Source organism: Malaya genurostris, chromosome 1 (genome assembly GCF_030247185.1).
Source record: "Malaya genurostris strain Urasoe2022 chromosome 1, Malgen_1.1, whole genome shotgun sequence".
NCBI classification, from domain to species: Eukaryota; Metazoa; Arthropoda; class Insecta; order Diptera; family Culicidae; genus Malaya; species Malaya genurostris.
The window spans coordinates 107,153,718-107,172,710 of record NC_080570.1 but is presented as its reverse complement, the minus strand read 5'-3'; the positions used below and the strand labels follow the sequence as shown (position 1 = coordinate 107,172,710).

The 18,993-nt window shown below is 39.0% G+C and overlaps 1 protein-coding gene across 6 annotated transcripts in view; it reads right to left on the bottom strand.

Annotated features, from left to right (window-relative positions):
• Positions 1 to 17,136: 17,136 nt before the first annotated feature.
• LOC131425326 (dentin sialophosphoprotein) overlaps positions 17,137 to 18,993 on the bottom strand; it is a 90,135-nt gene continuing 88,278 nt past the window's right edge. For all 6 annotated transcript variants that reach the window (XM_058587135.1, XM_058587136.1, XM_058587140.1 and 3 more), the window contains one exon: positions 17,137 to 18,991. In XM_058587135.1, coding sequence (XP_058443118.1) covers positions 18,103 to 18,991 — 889 coding nt within the window. In that variant the 3' untranslated portion in view covers positions 17,137 to 18,102. The remainder of the gene's footprint in view (positions 18,992 to 18,993) is intronic.

Here is an 18,993-nt window from a genome sequence, read left to right as displayed (position 1 = left end):
AGGTTTTATTGGACTACTATTTTAAAGCTGTTTTATGCACAATCCAGTAAAAATTATTTGATTCATATATAAAATGTAGTAAGTACTCATATCACATTCAGATACCAGAAAACTGTTTTTTTAAATATTGGTTGGAGATATTCAAAATTTTCATATAAATCATTAGGATTCTAACCATAAAAACATGAACATTTATTTCAGAAAATCTGCATAGAAGTTCATCTTATTCTTCACTTCTGGGTTCTCTTGAAATGACACCGATTGATGGCACAGCAAGTTGTGCTATATTGCTAGTTAATTTTCGTTTTTTTTCACTGGACTACAAGTGAAAATCTCGATGCGTGAAAACGTGGAGTCGCAGTAGTACGGGTGAAAATCTTTTCTCGCGAAATACTCAAATTTTCACCGTGTTCAATCGTTAAGGGTTCCACCGGAGGTGGCACAGAAGTTCAATTGCTGTAAAAACCACAAGCTACCGTTAACATCGTGAGTGTAAGTTTGTGAGCCTTACAAAACGGGCAAATTTGACAGATTAATTTAAATCAAAATCATAATTCATTTTGCTTTGTAGTAAAAAATTGTAACCAAAAAAAATTTCTCACGAATGTTCAAAGTACTTACACTTGAAGGTCTGTTCACCGTTTTCAAAATTGAATTTTTCACACCGGAAATACGCGTACATTATTTGATGTTTGTTCAATTCACGTAAACGAACTGATGACACTCTATTCATTTTCGGGGATGTTCGCATAACATTCAATTTCGTCACGTTTAATATTCAATTTGACATTTGGAACCATTTTACGTGATCTTTCAAGTGATTTGAATGTGAATTTTTATTTATGTGTCAAGATAATGAGCACGCTTACTTGTGGTTCTAAAGAGTTGGATCAAAAGTCGTACTGTTTCGTAAAAACCATACCTTCCCAAAATTGAATACAACGGGTATTACGACATTTTGGGTAAATATGCTTCTCGAAAAATTTGAGTAGATAATACTCCCTTTTGTTGGCATTTGTAAATGAGTATAAAGTCCAAAGACATTGAAAATCTATTCATGCTTCACAGTGTATTTATATGTTTAAATGTAAACAAGCATTTTAATGTATTTTACGTACCAACTAGAACCTGATACGGCTCGCTATCTAAAACACTTTATTTTTTCCATCCTGAATTTTGGTAAACTTTTTACTACTTATTCGGGTCGGGTACAGGTAATTTTTAATCGGGTACGGGTAAATTTTTTTGCTGATCACTCGGGACGGGTCGGGTTCGGGTATACTTACCTTACCTAACAGCTATAGGCCTGGGGTGTCCTTTGTTGTATCAAGCATACGTCTCAACATAACTCGGTCCATGGCTGCTCGTCGTCAGCCACTCAAGGCACGGATGCTTCTGAGATCACCCTCCACTTAATCGATCCACCTTGCTCGCTGCGCTCCTCTTCTTGTACCAGTCGAATTAGATTCAAGAACCATTTTCACTGGGCTGTCGTCCGACATCCTTATGACATGTCCAGCCCATCGTAGACGTCCGATTTTAGCTGTCCGTACGATAGGTGGTTCTCCTAGCAGCTGTTGCAATTCGTGATTCATACGCCGTCTCCACGTTCCGTCTTCCATCTGCACTCCGCCATAGATGGTCCTCAGTACCTTTCTTTCGAAAACACTAAAGGCGCGTTCGTCCTCCGCCAACATAGTCCAGGTCTTGTGGCCATAGAAAACAACCGGTCTAATGAGCGTTTTGTTGATGGTCAATTTCGTGCGGTGGCGTACTTTCCTCGATCTAAGGGTTTTTCTGAGTAAAAAATACGCACGATTCCCTGCCAAAATACGTCTCTGAATTTCTCTGCTGGTGTCATTATCGGCGGTCACCAGTGAGCCAAATACACGAACTCGTCAACCACCTCGATATCGTCACCGTCTATCAATATTCGTGGTGGGAGGCGTAATGTTTCTTCTCTAGAGCCTCTTCCTCTCATGTATTTTGTTTTCGACGCATTTATGGCCAGTTCGATACGCCTAGCTTCAACTTTCAGTCCGATGTAGGTTTCCGTCATCTTCTCAAGGTTACGTGTCACAATATCAATATCGTCAGCGAAGCCAAAAAGTTGTACGGACTTTCGGAAGATCGTGCCACTCGTGTCGATCCTCGCTCTTCGAATCACACCTTCCAGGGCAATATTGAACAAGATACAAGAAAGTCCATCACCTTGACGTAGCCCTCTCCGAGATTCGAAGGGTCTCGAGAGCGTCCCAGATACTCGGACGTAGCACATCACTCTATTCATCGTTGCTTTGACCAATCGCGTCAGTTTATTCCGGAAACCGTATTCGTGCATTATCTGCCATAGCTGTTGTCGATCGATTGTGTCGTATGCCGCTTTGAAGTCAATGAATAGGTGATGCGTGGGTACGTTGTATTCACGACATTTCTGGAGTACTTGTCTTATTGCGAATATGTGATCCGTAGTGGCGCGGGCTCCAGTAAATCCCGCTTGGTACGGCCCTACGAATTCCTTAGCTATTGGTGATAGACGACGGCAATGGATTTTGGAGAGTGCCTTGTAGGCGGCGTTCAGCAATGTGATTGCGCGGTAATTGCAACAGTCTAACCTTTTTGTAGACGGGACATTCTACTCCATCCATCCATTCCTGGTAGAATCTCCTCCTCCCAAATCCTAGAAATCATCCAGCGCAGCGCTCTATGTTTGAGCAGCTCGTCTGGCAACTGGTCATTGCCCGCGGCTTTGTTGTTCCTCAGTTTGCTGATCTCCTCACTTATCACCGAAAGATCAGGGCTGGGAATCTGTCGTCGGCTGAGCGTGCACCAAGATTGATTCCTGTACCGTTCTCTGTATCTTGTGCTTCGCCATTCAGGTGCTCGTCATAGTACTGCTTCCACCTCACCTCACGTTCGTTCGTGAGAAGGTTACCACTGGTATCACTGCACATTTCGGCCTGTGGCGTGTGGCCTCTACGTGAGCGGTTCACCTTCTCATAGAACTTCCGTGTGTCATTTGCGCGGTACAGCTGTTCCATCGCTTCGCGATCTTGGTCTTCTTCGTGGCGCTTTTTCTTCCGGAAAACCGTGTTCTGTCTGTTCCGCGCCTGTCTGTATCGTTCCTCATTCGTTCTAGTGCGGTGTTGCAGCATCCTCGCCCTTGCTGCATTCTTCTTTTCGAACAACTGCTGACATTCGCCGTCAAACCAGTCATTTCCTCGATTCGACAACCTCGTACCTAGTACGGTTGAAGCAGTGCTACTCACGGCGGATCTTATATTCCTCCAGCCGTCTTCAAGAATCGCCGCGCCAAGCTGCTCTTCCGTTGGTAGCACTAACTCCAGTTGTTGTGCGTATTCCTCTGCAGTACGAAAGCTACGTAGCTACTCGAGATTGAGTCCCGGCGTTCCTGTGCGACGAGTATTTTGCACCGTCAATAGTTTTGAGCGCATGCAAACCGCAACAAGGTAGTGGTCAGAATCAATATTGGCACTGCGGTAAGTGCGGACATTGATGACGTCGGAGAAGAATCGCCCGTCGAGGAGAACGTGGTCGATTTGATTTTCCGTATGTTGATCAAGTGATCTCCAGGTGGCTTTGTGGATATCGTTGCGGGGGAAGAAGGTGCTTCGAACTACTATTCCTCGGGAGGCTGCAAAGTTTACGCATCGCTGACCGTTGTCGTTTGTTACCGCGTGCAGGCTCTCCACCCCGATCATGGGTCTGTACATTGCCTCCCGGCCTACCTGAGCATTTATGCCGCCGATGATGAGTTTTACATCCCGCCGTGGGCAAGGGTGGCAAAAACTCGCTCATAAGATTTGATTTTTTCTATTCATCAGCTCACCACATGATTTACGATGCAATCCGAAAAATGATGGTAAAGATGAAAATCATCGCGAATCTAAACAAACACACTCAACTATACAGAGCACCGCTGACATCAAATTATGATGGTATTGATGGTTCTCAGTTTTGATTTCATAGCATTTAACTCCCATTCCTAGTTTTAAAAAGTGAGTACTGAGTTTGGCATCAACGTGCCGAGCTACACCGGTGAGTGTATGCTTAAACCACAGAGCTGCCAACACAACCCAGATTTTCGGTTTTGTTTTTGCTGGTACTCAAAACGAACACGAGCATTAATGTACGAAAACAAATGTCGAACCGTAGTATGATGCATACCATAAACGATTGAATTTCATGTCTCGAGCTAAACACAACTGGATACTGAACCGAATGCGTTTTCCAGCATACGAGAACATGTCCAGAGAAATGGATTGAAATGGCATCGATTCGAACATTGGCCGTCTATGGCAACTCTGGTGGGTGGGGAATACAAGCGAGACAGTGTCATAAGAATCTGATTCAATGTGTTGATGTACAAACACATCAAATCACAACTCACAAATCGTCTCTCAGTGGGTTCTAATATTTGATGTGCACTCAGCGCTCATCTGCTGATTGCTTGACACTACGATGTTGAGACGATGTTTTCTCTAAACAAATGGTTACCCAGTTACTCAACTCGTTCAGCGATGCTTTTGAAACCGATTTGTAGGTGAGTTGAACTCGGTGATGATGAAGTACTGAGTTGATTATTGCCAGCCCTGGCCGTGGGCAGCTGTCGTAGGTTCGTTCCAGCTGCGCGTAGAATGCTTCCTTCTCGTCATCGGGTCTCGTCTCATGTGGGCAGTGCACGTTGATGATGCTGTAATTGAAGAAACGGCCCTTGATCTTCAATACGCACATTCTATCACTGATTGGCTGCCACCCAATCACGCCCTGGCGCATCTTGTCCAACACTACAAATTCCGTTCCTAGAACGTTGGTTGTGCCGCAGCTCTTATGGAAGGTGCAACTTTCGGTCGTATCCTGGGAAGCCAAGCGATTTGCAGTTCCATGTGCCAAGCTTCCAATCGTAGTCCTTATTTCGTCGCGTAGGTCTTTGCCGATTATTCCGAGTCGTATTTATATCCTGATTATTCGTAACAAGTGCTTTCCGGGTGGCTTGTTAGGCCTGCACCAACCTCCTGTCTCGCCGGAGGGCCATCGTGTCAGCACTGTTTAGAGTCCTACACTGACACAAGGACGGTAATCAGCCGCTCCTAACATGGAGAACAGACGCTCAGGTAGGCTCGCTCTCTGTGAAGAGAAGGCAAGCCCCCCCTTCCCTGTCAGCATACGACCAAGGTCCCACCGGGGTTGGTAACCCGATCTTTCCTATGGTTACTCGTACCCCAGCCGGCACCGCGGGGAGGTAGGGATAGGGGTTCGGGTATAAGAATTTCTATACCCGACCATCTCTACTCTGTACACGACACAGAAAAATCAAGCCAAAAACATTCAAATAGCCGTATAATTCTTCAGTTAGGCAGGTATGATTAGTTTATGAGCAAATACGTAGACTTTGAGTGTACCGGATCATCGTTCCTGATTCCGGAAGTACCGGAAAAGTGCTCGTGTGCTCCAAGCCGGAAATCACTCCAATTTCTAAGAAACGGATAACGGTTCCGGCTTGCGGTTGCAGAAATACAGGCTAGTGTGTAAGAAATTACAATAATGCTAAAAACGTAAAAATCCTTCTAAATTTGGTTTAAAACTGTTTCAATTGATAGGTTATGCTAGTTGCTGACCAAACGAACCGATTTCGGTTATGCCGGTTCTCAGTTCCCATTTCCGGAAGTACCAGAAATAGTAGTCTGACACTCAAAAACGGAACTCTCTTCATTTTGTTAGAAACAGCTAAATCGATTTTCACAAACTTAGACTCAAATGAAGAGATCAATTTATATAAAGATAGAGTGCTTTTGACCTATGTTTGGATCTCACTTCCGCTTCCGGAACAACAGGGTGAGATGTGTTTAAAATTTTAAACCGTCATTCAGAACGAAAATGCAAAAAATGAAGAATTCCTATTAACCTGGGTTAAAACTGTTCTTAATTATAAAGGTTATGGTAATTTATACCCAAAAAAACTTTTGTGTTGTTATTCGATATTAGAAAAAAGTTTTTTGAAGAGTCCCTTAGTAATAAACATGAGATATATGCGAAAAGCATTATAGCACCATTAAGTGGGTTAAATAGCATTGTTCACAACCAAAAATAAGAATTCCCATCATCAGTTTCCAATTTTAACCAATGTTGCTCGAATATCAAAAATACAACGAATGTCTATGATCATCGCTCGCTTTCCTTCGCCTTTGTTCGATAATCGTTCTGGTATTCGGACTTGTTCGTATATTCGGGCGCGAACGAAGCCGACACTGCTTCGTTACTTGCACGAATACCTATTCCTTGCAGTTGTTATTCGCATTGGACATACCCCCGAATGGCTTAACGCGAATATCGAACGAATATTCATACAGCGATCATCGCCAAACCTAATTCGCGATGATCGTTCGTGCTGTCTTTGAAACATGCAAATTAAGATGTTTCCCTCCGCACTATTACCATAGTCTTATGTGTATGTGATGAACCATATTCCAGCATTCTCCTATTACTGCTACCCAACGAGATATTATGAATTTATTGGATGAAGAATGCTTCGCGAAGAATGGAAACCAAAGATCTTCGCCGTGACGCTATTCGAACCAATTCGAAGAATAAAATAAATGAACGAATGACAAACGAATGTATAAAACGAACATGCACGATGTATACCAGCAGCGAAGAATGGATTAGTATATTCAGGTTCTCTACGATTATTGCTTATTCCTTTTGCACCCTTCTCTCTTTCGAGCAGTGAATAGTTCAACGTTGTTCGAGACACTCATATTCGAAGGCAGTATAATCACAGCAAGAATGCGTGAATGAATTAGTTACACGAAGAATATTTGCAACATTGTCGGAAACAATTGGTCCGATTCATGTCTATTGGGGTTGTATGGGGAATATAAAAGAACTGTTGGATTCTTTTACGTTGAACATATAACTTACAACTCGATTAAATTTGGAAAGCTCTTAGTTTTTGAGGTTGTTGTTAGATATAATTTAATGAATTATAAACGATATAGATAAGTCGATTCTAACCATTTTTTCAATAGAATGCTATTGAAATATTTAAACAACGTTTCCATACATGTTTAAGTTAAAAGTTTTCGAATCGATTCGTTGTTAAATTATATCAATAAATGACTGAGTTATTAACGTTCAAAATTATGACAGAAATAGGTTACGCATATATTTTTGAAACTTTTAATTGACACCCGGCCCCGTATAATGAAGAAAAAGGCATTTTTGATGCCAAAATATAACAATTTAGGTCAGTTGTTATAGGAGAACAGAAAAATAAAAGTTCAAAACCTACAACTGGTCATATCTGCTAATTTAGAAATTCAATAATTCATGGCCAATGTTGCAAATATTCTTCGTGTAACTAATTCATTCACGCATTCTTGCTGTGATTATACTGCCTTCGAATATGAGAGTCTCGAACAACGTTGAACTATTCACTGCTCGAAAGAGAGAAGGGTGCAAAAGGAATAAGCAATAATCGTAGAGAACCTGAATATACTAATCCATTCTTCGCTGCTGGTATACATCGTGCATGTTCGTTTTATACATTCGTTTGTCATTCGTTCATTTATTTTATTCTTCGAATTGGTTCGAATAGCGTCACGGCGAAGATCTTTGGTTTCCATTCTTCGCGAAGCATTCTTCATCCAATAAATTCATAATATCTCGTTGGGTAGCAGTAATAGGAGAATGCTGGAATATGGTTCATCACATACACATAAGACTATGGTAATAGTGCGGAGGGAAACATCTTAATTTGCATGTTTCAAAGACAGCACGAACGATCATCGCGAATTAGGTTTGGCGATGATCGCTGTATGAATATTCGTTCGATATTCGCGTTAAGCCATTCGGGGGTATGTCCAATGCGAATAACAACTGCAAGGAATAGGTATTCGTGCAAGTAACGAAGCAGTGTCGGCTTCGTTCGCGCCCGAATATACGAACAAGTCCGAATACCAGAACGATTATCGAACAAAGGCGAATGAAAGCGAGCGATGATCATAGACATTCGTTGTATTTTTGATATTCGAGCAACATTGTTCATGGCAGCCTTCGGGATAATGGACAATCAGGTCAATTCAAACACTAGTACCCATTCTATTCATGCCTATTATGCTCTAAATTACCCAAAACAACCGAAACCTGAAAGATTTATTACGTCAAACAGCACCGCAGCATTAAAACGATTATTTCCGCAGCGCAGCATCTTCTACACGTTTCACTTCCTTGACGATGTTTTGTTTTCGGGCTCCCAATGACTACTAGAATGATAGCGGACCCTTGTTCGAAGACCATAACAGGGCGAAATAACGCAACGGTGGAACACTCAGCGTGTGCCATCTACGCACCACTCTACGAGCACTTTTGGAGTCCTGACGGCACCGACAGGAGCCGTGATGATGGCAGTATGCCTGATGACGCATAAATGGCTTGTTGTGGCCACTATCCTCAGCAGGATGTCGTTCCGTTGCGAATCGAACCACAATGTCGTATCGCTAACCGATTCATGGCCAGGATAGTGATAGGCTTGCCAGTTTGATTCATTACTGTTAAGAGCAAAGAAAAATGCGTGCTCGATGGTCCCTGCCTTGATAAGGCAATTAATTGTCAGTAGAAGGGTGATCGGCTTAGAAGTTTTTCTCTAGCTCTCTATGGCATTCGTAAATGCTACTATACTTCGTTTGAAAGTTAATAGTGTAGTAGCCGGAAAAATCTGAGTATTACTTTCAATAATTCATAACATTGTACATTGGATTGTTATGCGGTGTATCGTGAACAGTGCAGTAAAACTTCGCTCCATTCAATTGAAAACCGAATTTGGCACACGCTGCCGATCACCCTCAAAAATATAATTAAACCACGGATACCAACAAAAAAACTTGTTGACAATTTAAAGAAGAATTTTTTTTCTGTTTTATAACTTTATGAGAAAACTAGGCAACATTGCGATACTAAATGAGATGAAAACAAAGCGCAATCAAGTGAATTGAGTGAACAATTTTCATCTCATATTTTTGGAGACTTTTATTGCTTGTCGGGTAATTTTAGAAGTTTTTAATCGTTAATTCAATATGTGGTAAGTTTACTATTTATGAAGTCATCCAACATTCAATAGTGGTGTAATTATGTAAATAAGTGATTTCACATCATTAAAACTTAAGACAAAAATTTTTCCTAAATAGAAAAGTGAGTTTATTTTAAACGGAAAAAAGCTCACAGAAGGATTTAAAACCATATTTTTCAATGGGAAAGTATAACAATTGCTAAAATAAACATGATGAAACATTTCACAGTTTGGTTCAGGTACGTCGAAAGATATGATTCATGTCCAAAGTTATGAGATGAAGGCATGAGATGGAAATAGGAGCTCAGATGCAATAAGGAGCCGTCACACTATTATACACATTTTTATTGCATATTTAAATAATAAAGCTGAGAATGGAGTGTATAAGTGATGCTGAAACAAGAATTTTTTTCACATGCAATTGTTGGAAAAAATGAAAGAGTTTTCGACTGAGCCAAGCCAATCTTCACTTTTCTTAAATTGCAATTCTGAACAACAACTACCGATTTGCAAAGTGTCTTGCTTCTTTATTCCATTTTTAATGCAAAAGCTTTATTAATCGGAAGGATCAGCCCACGATGTAAAACGAACTGGTGAGCACATTTGTCTATGTGTTAATATTGTCATTTTATTTTGAAAAAAACGTGATTAATCCACCGAGCAGTGAGATGATACCTTTTTTATCAATCCACATGTGTTATTTGCATGGGAATTCTTCGGTGTCGTAGGTCTCATGACATTATTTTAATTATCGTCGTTTTAAGCGGCAAATTAAGATTTTAATCACTCATTACCCTGTAGTGTCGAAACTGCAAATCGTATCGAATTACAATCTTAACGTGTAAGATGTCGAAGTAAGTTCCACTTGAAAGTTTTTCGTCATTATTTATGGTACTTCCAGAGCCGGTATTCAGGAACTAGCATAACCCAAAATGATTCGTATGGCCATAAATTAATTCCATCTTCGATATCTGTATGAATATTAGAAAAACATCATCCTGTAATTCCAGAATCGGATAAAATTAACCAATTTTGTATAGGACCACAAGTCCTTTAATTTGAATTTTTGTTTTTGAAGTTCGATTTGGTTTTTTTTGAAAAAATGATTGAGCTTTGAGAAACGATTCGATACTGTAACCGATTCTAAAATCGGTGTAGTCGAAATCAGTTAAATTCACCTGAGGAGTGTGTACACATATTTGAGAAATTGTAGTGCGAATTAAATTTTTGGGTACCTTCCGAATCGAAAACTGAATATCGCTTAAACTGAAATAAATTAATTTGATAATCGATTATTCAAAACTGCCAACCCGATATTCCTGATTAAGGACGAAGCAACAGTTGGAAAATTTTTCTAAATTTGCGTCAAAACTATTTCATTTTGTAGGTTATGTCATCTGCTAGCCAAACAAACCGACTTTGGCTATATCTGTATCCAATTTCCAATTTCGAAAGTACCGAAAGTAGTAGTCAAAACTCCAAAGCGGAATTCATTTCGTTTCCTCGAAGATGGCTCAGAGAATTTTCATATACTTATATTCATTGCCCTACTTTCCCTTTATCTGGATACGACTTCCCTTTATCTGGATACGACTTCCTGTTCTAGATTTACAGGATGTAGTGTTTTTAAAATGTCAAACTATTATTTTTTTAAAATACCACAGATATATTTATGAGAGTATGAGTAATATGAGAAACGCATCATCACACTAGTTAAACAAAAATGGAATTTTTTGAATGAAGTAGATAGATCAAGCTTCGAAATTCAGATGAAAAACATCGTTCCGAGAAAAACACGTTCACGTATGCGGTTTTAATCAAAAGTTAGATTCAAAAAAAATAAAAACCGTTAGCTGTTTTTCATTTCTCTATATTAATCTATGCAAACCAACTATTTCTGTAACGTATATCTGATGCGTTGGATACTTCCAAAATGTTTGTAGCCCACGATGATGGGTAAAATCAAAAAGCTAGTAAGCATTTTGAATGACACTACCCGTTCTCAAATCACTATCACTGATGGTCCACTCGAAGTTAAAAATCTAAAAATTTTACTAATCCATAACTGAGTGGCAAAGCCGAAATTTCAGAATGTAAACTGAGCTACTTCTTCTTCTACTTCTGGCTGGCTCACTTGAGATGACACCGATTGATGGCACAGCAACTATTATATTGCCAGTTAATTTTCATTTACATTCCAAAAGACCATTCTTTTCACTGGACTACATGTGAAAACCTTGCAGCGTGGCAACGTAGAGTCGTCAGAGTACGGATAAACACCCTTTCTTTCTAGCGAAATACTCAAGTTTTCACCGCACTAACACAACACAACGTGCGCACTCGTTGAGGGTTTCGCCGGAAGTATAAACTGAGCTACGGAGGTCTAAATCGACGATAGATGGCAATAAATAATCATTAATAAAACAGTGCCAGATGGCGGTAGTATTGTACGTTACGGATGCCGTGCCATCTAGTGGCTATTGTCAACAACTACGCCATCTAGTGGCTATTATAAACAGCTACGCCATCTAGTAGATATTAAACTCGAACCACAAGATGTCACTGTATCTCGGATTGTCATATGTTAGTGTCATCTATTGTAAAAAGAATACACTATCAATTTTAGATTGCATTCACTTATACCACAGTTGATTCATTCAGAGATGCCAGGTTTACAGATTAATTTGCAATCACTGATTCTCAAAATGCTGCACTTTTCTAAAATCGATCACAGAGCAAGCTCTTAAAAGTCGCAGTGAAAATATATTTCCGACAGAGAGCTTGAAAGTACCGAGACCTTTGTTTTTACTAGCGAAAATTATCCCTAACTACAATGTTCTTATTGTAAGTAGAAACAGATTTTACATAGACTGATTTTTGGATCGAACGCTGATTTTTTAAACTGACCTGAGTTAAGTTTGAGCAGTCAGTTGAATGAACTAAATTGATTTAAATGAACATAAATTTCATTTAATTCCACTATATGAAAAAATTTACACTATTTGCTGGTGGAATGGTGGTGAAATAGTATAAAAAAATGCTTGCGGCATTAGTTCACCGGCCTAAGTGCATGTTCAGGAGTGTTTCAGTTCTAGATGCATAATTTATGTCAGTTTTAAAATTTAAATCTAGAATTTATAACAAAATAAACTCACTGCCCCAGCAGCGTTCTATCTGTGTTTCAAATATAGACAAAATAGAACGACAGCATACACCAGTTTTAAATTTGACAGTAGAACTGTTCGAATAAATAAAACTAAAGCGTCTTGCTGAGGATACGTTTGTTTAAGTTTCAGTTATATTATAGACCCCCATATGAATCTTGTAGCTGCTGAATGTGCTCTAAGACTAATATTTGAACCACACCCGCGTGCACTGTCAGATCGTATACAATGTTTCTTTCTATCGGCAAGTTTTCTGCGTTATGTTTCGTCACATCCAGAGTAGTTCAATTAGTAGAACGATTTTTTGCGGATCGAAGAAGGTTGCGAATTAAGAACTGTCTTTTACCGTTTTCGTTTATTGATCAGAGTAGCCCGAAAGCTGACCCAGAGTCGCCCAAACAACGTTTGATATGTTTGTTTTAGCAACCTGCGGTCGCTCTAGATCCATGCGAGTTTGTTTATTTTTTCTTTTTCATATGAGTTGTTGTTTAGGGCGCGTACCACGTGTTCGTTTTACTCGGAGTCAGAGTCAGCCGCGTGTAGGTTCTAAAACGAAAACGGTATTTGAGAGTTGTTGTTGCTAGTTTTCGTATATCGTTATTTTCATTTTATCAGTCATTTTTCCAGTCTGCTTTTTCGTTAGAAAATGCGTAAAAAAGCTAAGCTTTGTATGGACACCAGGAAAACTGAATCAGGATCATTCCATTCAAGATTTCGCAAGCAAACTGGGAATTCTGTCTACAACCGTGCATCGTATTAAAACAACTAGCAGGATTGTCGACTTACAAAAAATCGCGTGTAGCGAGCCATCTTGATGAGCGACGTTTAAATCACGACCAGAATTATCAACCAAAAAAAATATGCCGGAGCGCCTGGATAAACTTTTGTTTCCTTTTCTCAAGTAGTACAAGTGCTCCTGCGAAGCGACAGGCTGTTGTCAGCGAGTTGCAGTTCAAGGCAAACTGACAAGATGCAGTTCTTCTGATGAGGGAAGTTACCAAGGGAGCAGTACAAAACTTGATGTAAAGAGTCAATCGAAAGGCCCGAAAGGCATTTGCTAAGAAGAAAGCATGAGTGAAAATCAATATACTCTGTATGAATTGAACTTGGAATAAAGACATGATCCGAAACTTGTGATCATAACACCATTTAAGTTTATAAATGCCCTCTTTTAATGTATTTCTTATTAATCTCACAAGAATTAAATGATTCACTACTACCATCGTGTTTGGAACTAATATGTTGGTTTGATCCTGGATGGGATTTAACAATGATTTCTTGAAAAATGTTCTACTTGTCTATGTAAACTTGTCATGAAAACAATTGATTTGGCCTTTTTTAGAGAGTTTTGTTTTTAATGGAAATGCCCACTATTTGAGACTTATTGCAAACCTGTTGACAACTTAGAATTTACTGCTCACTAAAAATAACTCAGCGCCTACCGGAGGACAATTGGGATCAGTTTGGGAATCACTGAGCTATACCTTAGAAAAATAACTCGGATTTTTTCCAATACTGCTGTTGAAGCGACGCGAAAACTTGAAACAAATGGACCTAATTTCATTATGCTCGCTCTTAGGCTGTAAATCATCTCGCAATTTAAAGGGTGATTTTTTTGCTGGTATCTTTTTGGCAACACTCTTTTTGACAGATCACGCGTAGGGTGCCTGTAACCAGAGTGACAACCGCTGTTCGTTTGGAATGACAGCTTTGTTCCAAACGAGCAAACGACCTGTCAAATACAATGTAAAGTTAATGAAACTACCAACATTTCGGATTAAATGTTTAATCCTAATTTCATTATGAATGGGCGATGGCAAAGTTGAAGGAAGATCCACTTATTTATCGAAAAATTGTGTTCAGCGACGGAGTTTATTTCTGGTTGAACGGATAGGTCAACAAGCGAAATTACCGCGTTTGGAGTGCAGACCAGCCAGAAGCATTGCAAGGGCTACCATCCAATGCATCCCCTTAAAAAATCACTGTTTGGTGTGGATTATGGATTAGTGGCATCATCGGGCCGTACTTCTTCAAAAGCAACGATGGGCGGAACGTTACTGTGAATTACAAGCGCCGCCGTGTGATGATTGATGATTGTTTTGCCCAAAATGAAATAATTGAACATGCCTAATATGTGGTTTCAACAAGACGACGCAACATCCCACACGGCACGCGAAGTCAAAGTCTTGGCATTACATTCCTTTTGTGGAATTTGGCCTTTCTGTTTCAACAGACTTCGCAGCCGATTCTTAGTGTACAGAATAATTGCATGGCTAGTACTATGGATCCTACTGACACTAAGAATCCTTCCAGGTCGGGGCTCCAACATACGACAACTGGCTTGTGAGACCAGCATCCTATGCATTAAACTGCCAGCCCAGGATGGCACGGCACGCGAAACAATGACCAAATTGATAGCCACCTTCGGTGAACAGTTTATTTCACGTTTTGGGCCCGTCAATTAAACGCCTAGATCGTGTGATTTAACGTCTTTGGACTATTTCTTGTGGGACTATGTTAAGGTGACCGTGGACAGAAGCCAAGGAAAATAAATGTAAAAGTATTGGTGAAACAATACTTTTTCATATAGTAATAGTATTTGTGAGTAGAGAAGAATGAAATAATAATATTTGTGTGCTGAAAGGAATACAGTTGCAAGAACAAAATGTAAACATTGAAACTATTCAAATCACCTAGCAGAACAGAGTGGACTTATCTCATCTTCATGCTAATTCTGGAGTTAACAAATTGCAATCATGCGACCAAAAGAATATGATTGTGCCAAAGAAGATAGTTTACTATTTGTCTTCGTTTGGTTCTTGGCATTTTTCTTACATTACAAAATAAAAAGGAAGCTGATACATTGATGGATTAAGTATAGTAACACCACACGAAATCAGAACAAACTGTTGCAATGGCTTTTTGTATTAATTTTAATTTTTGAATTTGAAGCTCACATATTCAAGAAATACAAACCAACAAATTCTACATTTTCCATTTTGTCGACAACATCATCGTTTTCGGATAGGAAAGCAACCTCACCCAGAGGACAGTCAAGTGGCACTTGACGAGAGAGCTTGATGACAAATCGGCTATTTGCTCTGAAAAGATTTATCATGCAAATTTGAAGATATAATTTCATATATCGACGAAAATATTTTAGAACTCTACCTATTGATACCAAATTATTGAATCCAGTACAGTTTCTAAATTCCGTGGTATTGTTTTGAATCAGCACTTCTGGCAGTTCTTACACTGTTTGAAGTGATGAGTCCCGCACATACTCACTACCCAAAATACACTCTATCAACGTATTCCATCTATTTTTCCATTGATTTTCGCGAACGAGCGCTGCTTTCCTCTTCTTAGATGGACGAGGCATTTTGAAAAGATTACAATACTTGAACTGTTTGTTTATTTTTTGCATTCCATAGCGACGGTAAATAAGACAACAGGGTTGCGGATAACTAGGAAGGGAAGCAGTGTTTGAAATGGAAATTAGGCATATGTTATCGTTTTTTTTAATATTGAAATTTTAGATGGTGACGTCCGAAAGTAGTTTTGATTCGTAATTTTAACTATATCAATGTGCGACTAATTGAAAATATTGCCATTTTTAGTGCATTGCAAGGTTTTTTTCTCTAATTGTGTATGGCATCACTGCCAATATAAAAGGGTTGTATTACGAATACTAAAGCAGGCCGAAAAACTTTTTATCGTGAATTTTTGGAAAATTTTCAAAACCAGAACTGTGAGTTATTCAAAGGTTTTATAATAAAATGTTTAGATCAAAGGATAAGTTTACCGGTGAAGAACAACTCAAAAGAGTTTCATAAAGCTTACTTATGTCACAGAGCTATAATCAGCAAATGAAATCTTGAGGCGAGTGAAAAATAATAACATTCTAAGAAGAAACCTTCTAATAAAGGTCCAAAAAAGTTTTGCACAAATCATTCCCCAGAGTTGATAGTTTATCATAAACATATATCAATACGATGAGTGATTATGTCACCAAACTGCAGTAACAATTCTACGCAATATATTTACCCCTATGCGTAGAAAAAATGTGTTTTATGGTTTGTTTACATCAAGAGCAGAGCGAAATAGCGGAAGGTAGAGTGGGAGATTAGGCGGTTTCTTGGTTGCCATTTGTGGTTCGCTTCCATGGTCACCTTAAGGCTCATGTCTACCAGCAACGATTGACGCACTGGAAGCCAATATTGAAGCATTCATTCCTGAAATACCAGCCGATATGTTGGAGAAAGTGTACCAAAATTGGACATCTAAAGCGAAGCCGCGGTCAACATTTCCAAAAAACCATCTTCAAACATTGAATTATATTGATCGTCCTATCGATTGCAATAAAGATTTCATCAATTTTCTCAAATTTTATGTGTTCATTTTTGAAATTCATATCCTATACTTCCTAAAAAATCACCCTTTAAATTAACTTTTAATAAAAACTTGACAGTCGAGCTTTATTTTGTCGTCAAAATCAACTCTAGTCATCTTTGTCAGATCGATAGTTATTTTCCGATATTGAAAAAAAATCAAGTAAACAATACTAAACTCAGACTTTTTACTAGTCTTGTCTGTAATTTGTTTTTTATACTTTTAGTAAAAGAAAATAATCCGATCTGACATTTGGAAAATGAACGAGTTAAATCTCTTTTTCCGGAAAATGCGTGCGAAAACCGGATAAAAATGTAGATAAGAAAACTCGAACTTGAACCCGTCTGCGCAAAGGTAATGTCAGAATATTAAATGACACCGAACAAAAGTGTAACTCGAAAACAAAAATCTGATCGAAACGAAAGCGAATGATGGCAAATGTGCAAAATGACAGTACGTAAGAAGTTTTCGGAAACAATAATAACTCCGGAATCCAATAAAGCGTGCTGATTATTCACAAAATTAAGGAATCACAAAATTGTTCGATTTCTGCAACTAAAATTTTTTCCCATAATTCATATTCCACATCGAAAAACTAGCAGTTGCATGAAAATCTGACAATTTAAGCACATTGACATCACGATTAAGTATTCTTAAAATCAAATTTGAACCTCAAGAGACGCTTCGGTCATTTATTATTTCTCAAACTCTATCCAATCTGCTGGTCAATTATGTCTATAAATATATTTCACTTCGTTCCTATTCTACCCATTCATATAACCTTCATTTCATCAACTAACTGTTTTAAATCACAATTTTTGAAAAATACTATTCAGTTACAGGTTTACTAGATCAACGATCGTGCGGAATTCTAAATGAAATTAAGTTCATGTGTAATTTTTTATTGAGTGTACAAATAAGTTTTGAGGATTTTTTGTTGCTATAAAATATTGTGGTTTTGCCTATAATTATTTCTCAACTTTCAGGTAGCGAGATTTAAAATATCGTCTATTTTTGATCCACGATCCGATCCAACGATTTCGGTTCTAATCATGAACAACGGAATGGATCTAGAGCAGTAGGATCTAGTATTTACGTAGGGCGTCAATCTTTTATGAAATCAACCAAAACTATTTGTACACACAATACTGTTCAAGCATAAAAAAATTATCAAACGAAAATTTTTAATTTTTGTTGTTTTCTATATCCCAGTAATAACTGCTTCGAACTGATTCAAAATTTTAAATGAATGAGGTAGAACTAACTGAGAACAAATATAAAATCTTTAAGATCTTTTAATCACTATTAGGGACGGCTCACGACGGAATGATTGCAATCAATAAGAATAATCTATAAATAGTGTAAGTACTAAATTTAAGTGTAAAAATTGAATTCCTTTTTTTCTGTAGTCAATAAACTGACCACAGTAGACCGGTATTTGATGAATCACTGTCCGCTCTAAAGCTTCGTGTGCTTCACGTTATCCGTCCAGTAGTTTTGAATCGTCATTGCCTCGAGCGAGTTTAGAAATGAGTCATTATCCAAGCTGTACATCTCGTCCGAATTGTCCCGGATGGTACTGTCGTCAATGTACCCGCTGGAGTCCGGTTCGCTTAGTGTTTGCGGTTTGTTTATGTACAAATATCTCCGATACAGAATAATTAAGACTGCTGAAAGGCCCGAAAGCAGTCCAAGCGAAGCCAAACAGATCCCGGATATTGCACCCACATTCAGTCGCTGCTGACTGCGTGAACTTCGTCTATAGTCGTCATCCTCCAGCGGATGATCCTGGTCGTCAATTCCTTCCTGCAGATTTTGGGTCGAGAACGCTATAGCCCTTGAGATATAGCTACTAGCATTTGGGTTGTTGCCATTGCTGACAAAGTCCCGGAAATCAGAAGAAAGGATCTTCCCGATGCGTCGATCGCTTGCACTAACGCTAACACTACTCGTACTATCACTATGGCTACTGTCAGGAATGTCTCTCTCAATACTACTGCTATCTCTATTAGTACTATTGTAAATGTTACTATTACTACTACTACTTCTACTACTAAAGCTACTGTTGCTATCACTGGATGATGTAGGCGGTTGAAGGGCAACAACATCTTCCGCTATGTGTTCCGGTTCCGCTGGTAATGTTGCGTTGTTATCGGGAGAATCTTCGGGAATGTTAACGTTGGTAATATTGCTGGTGTCGTTATCGTCTTCGTTAACCAGCTCTGCATCGGATGCATGCTCAAGGGTCAGTAGAGCCGCATCCGTGCTGTTGTCGACCGCTGTCAACATGAGAGTTTCTACCAGACGAGTACCACGATTGGGAAGACGAGATGATTCCTTCAGGTCTCT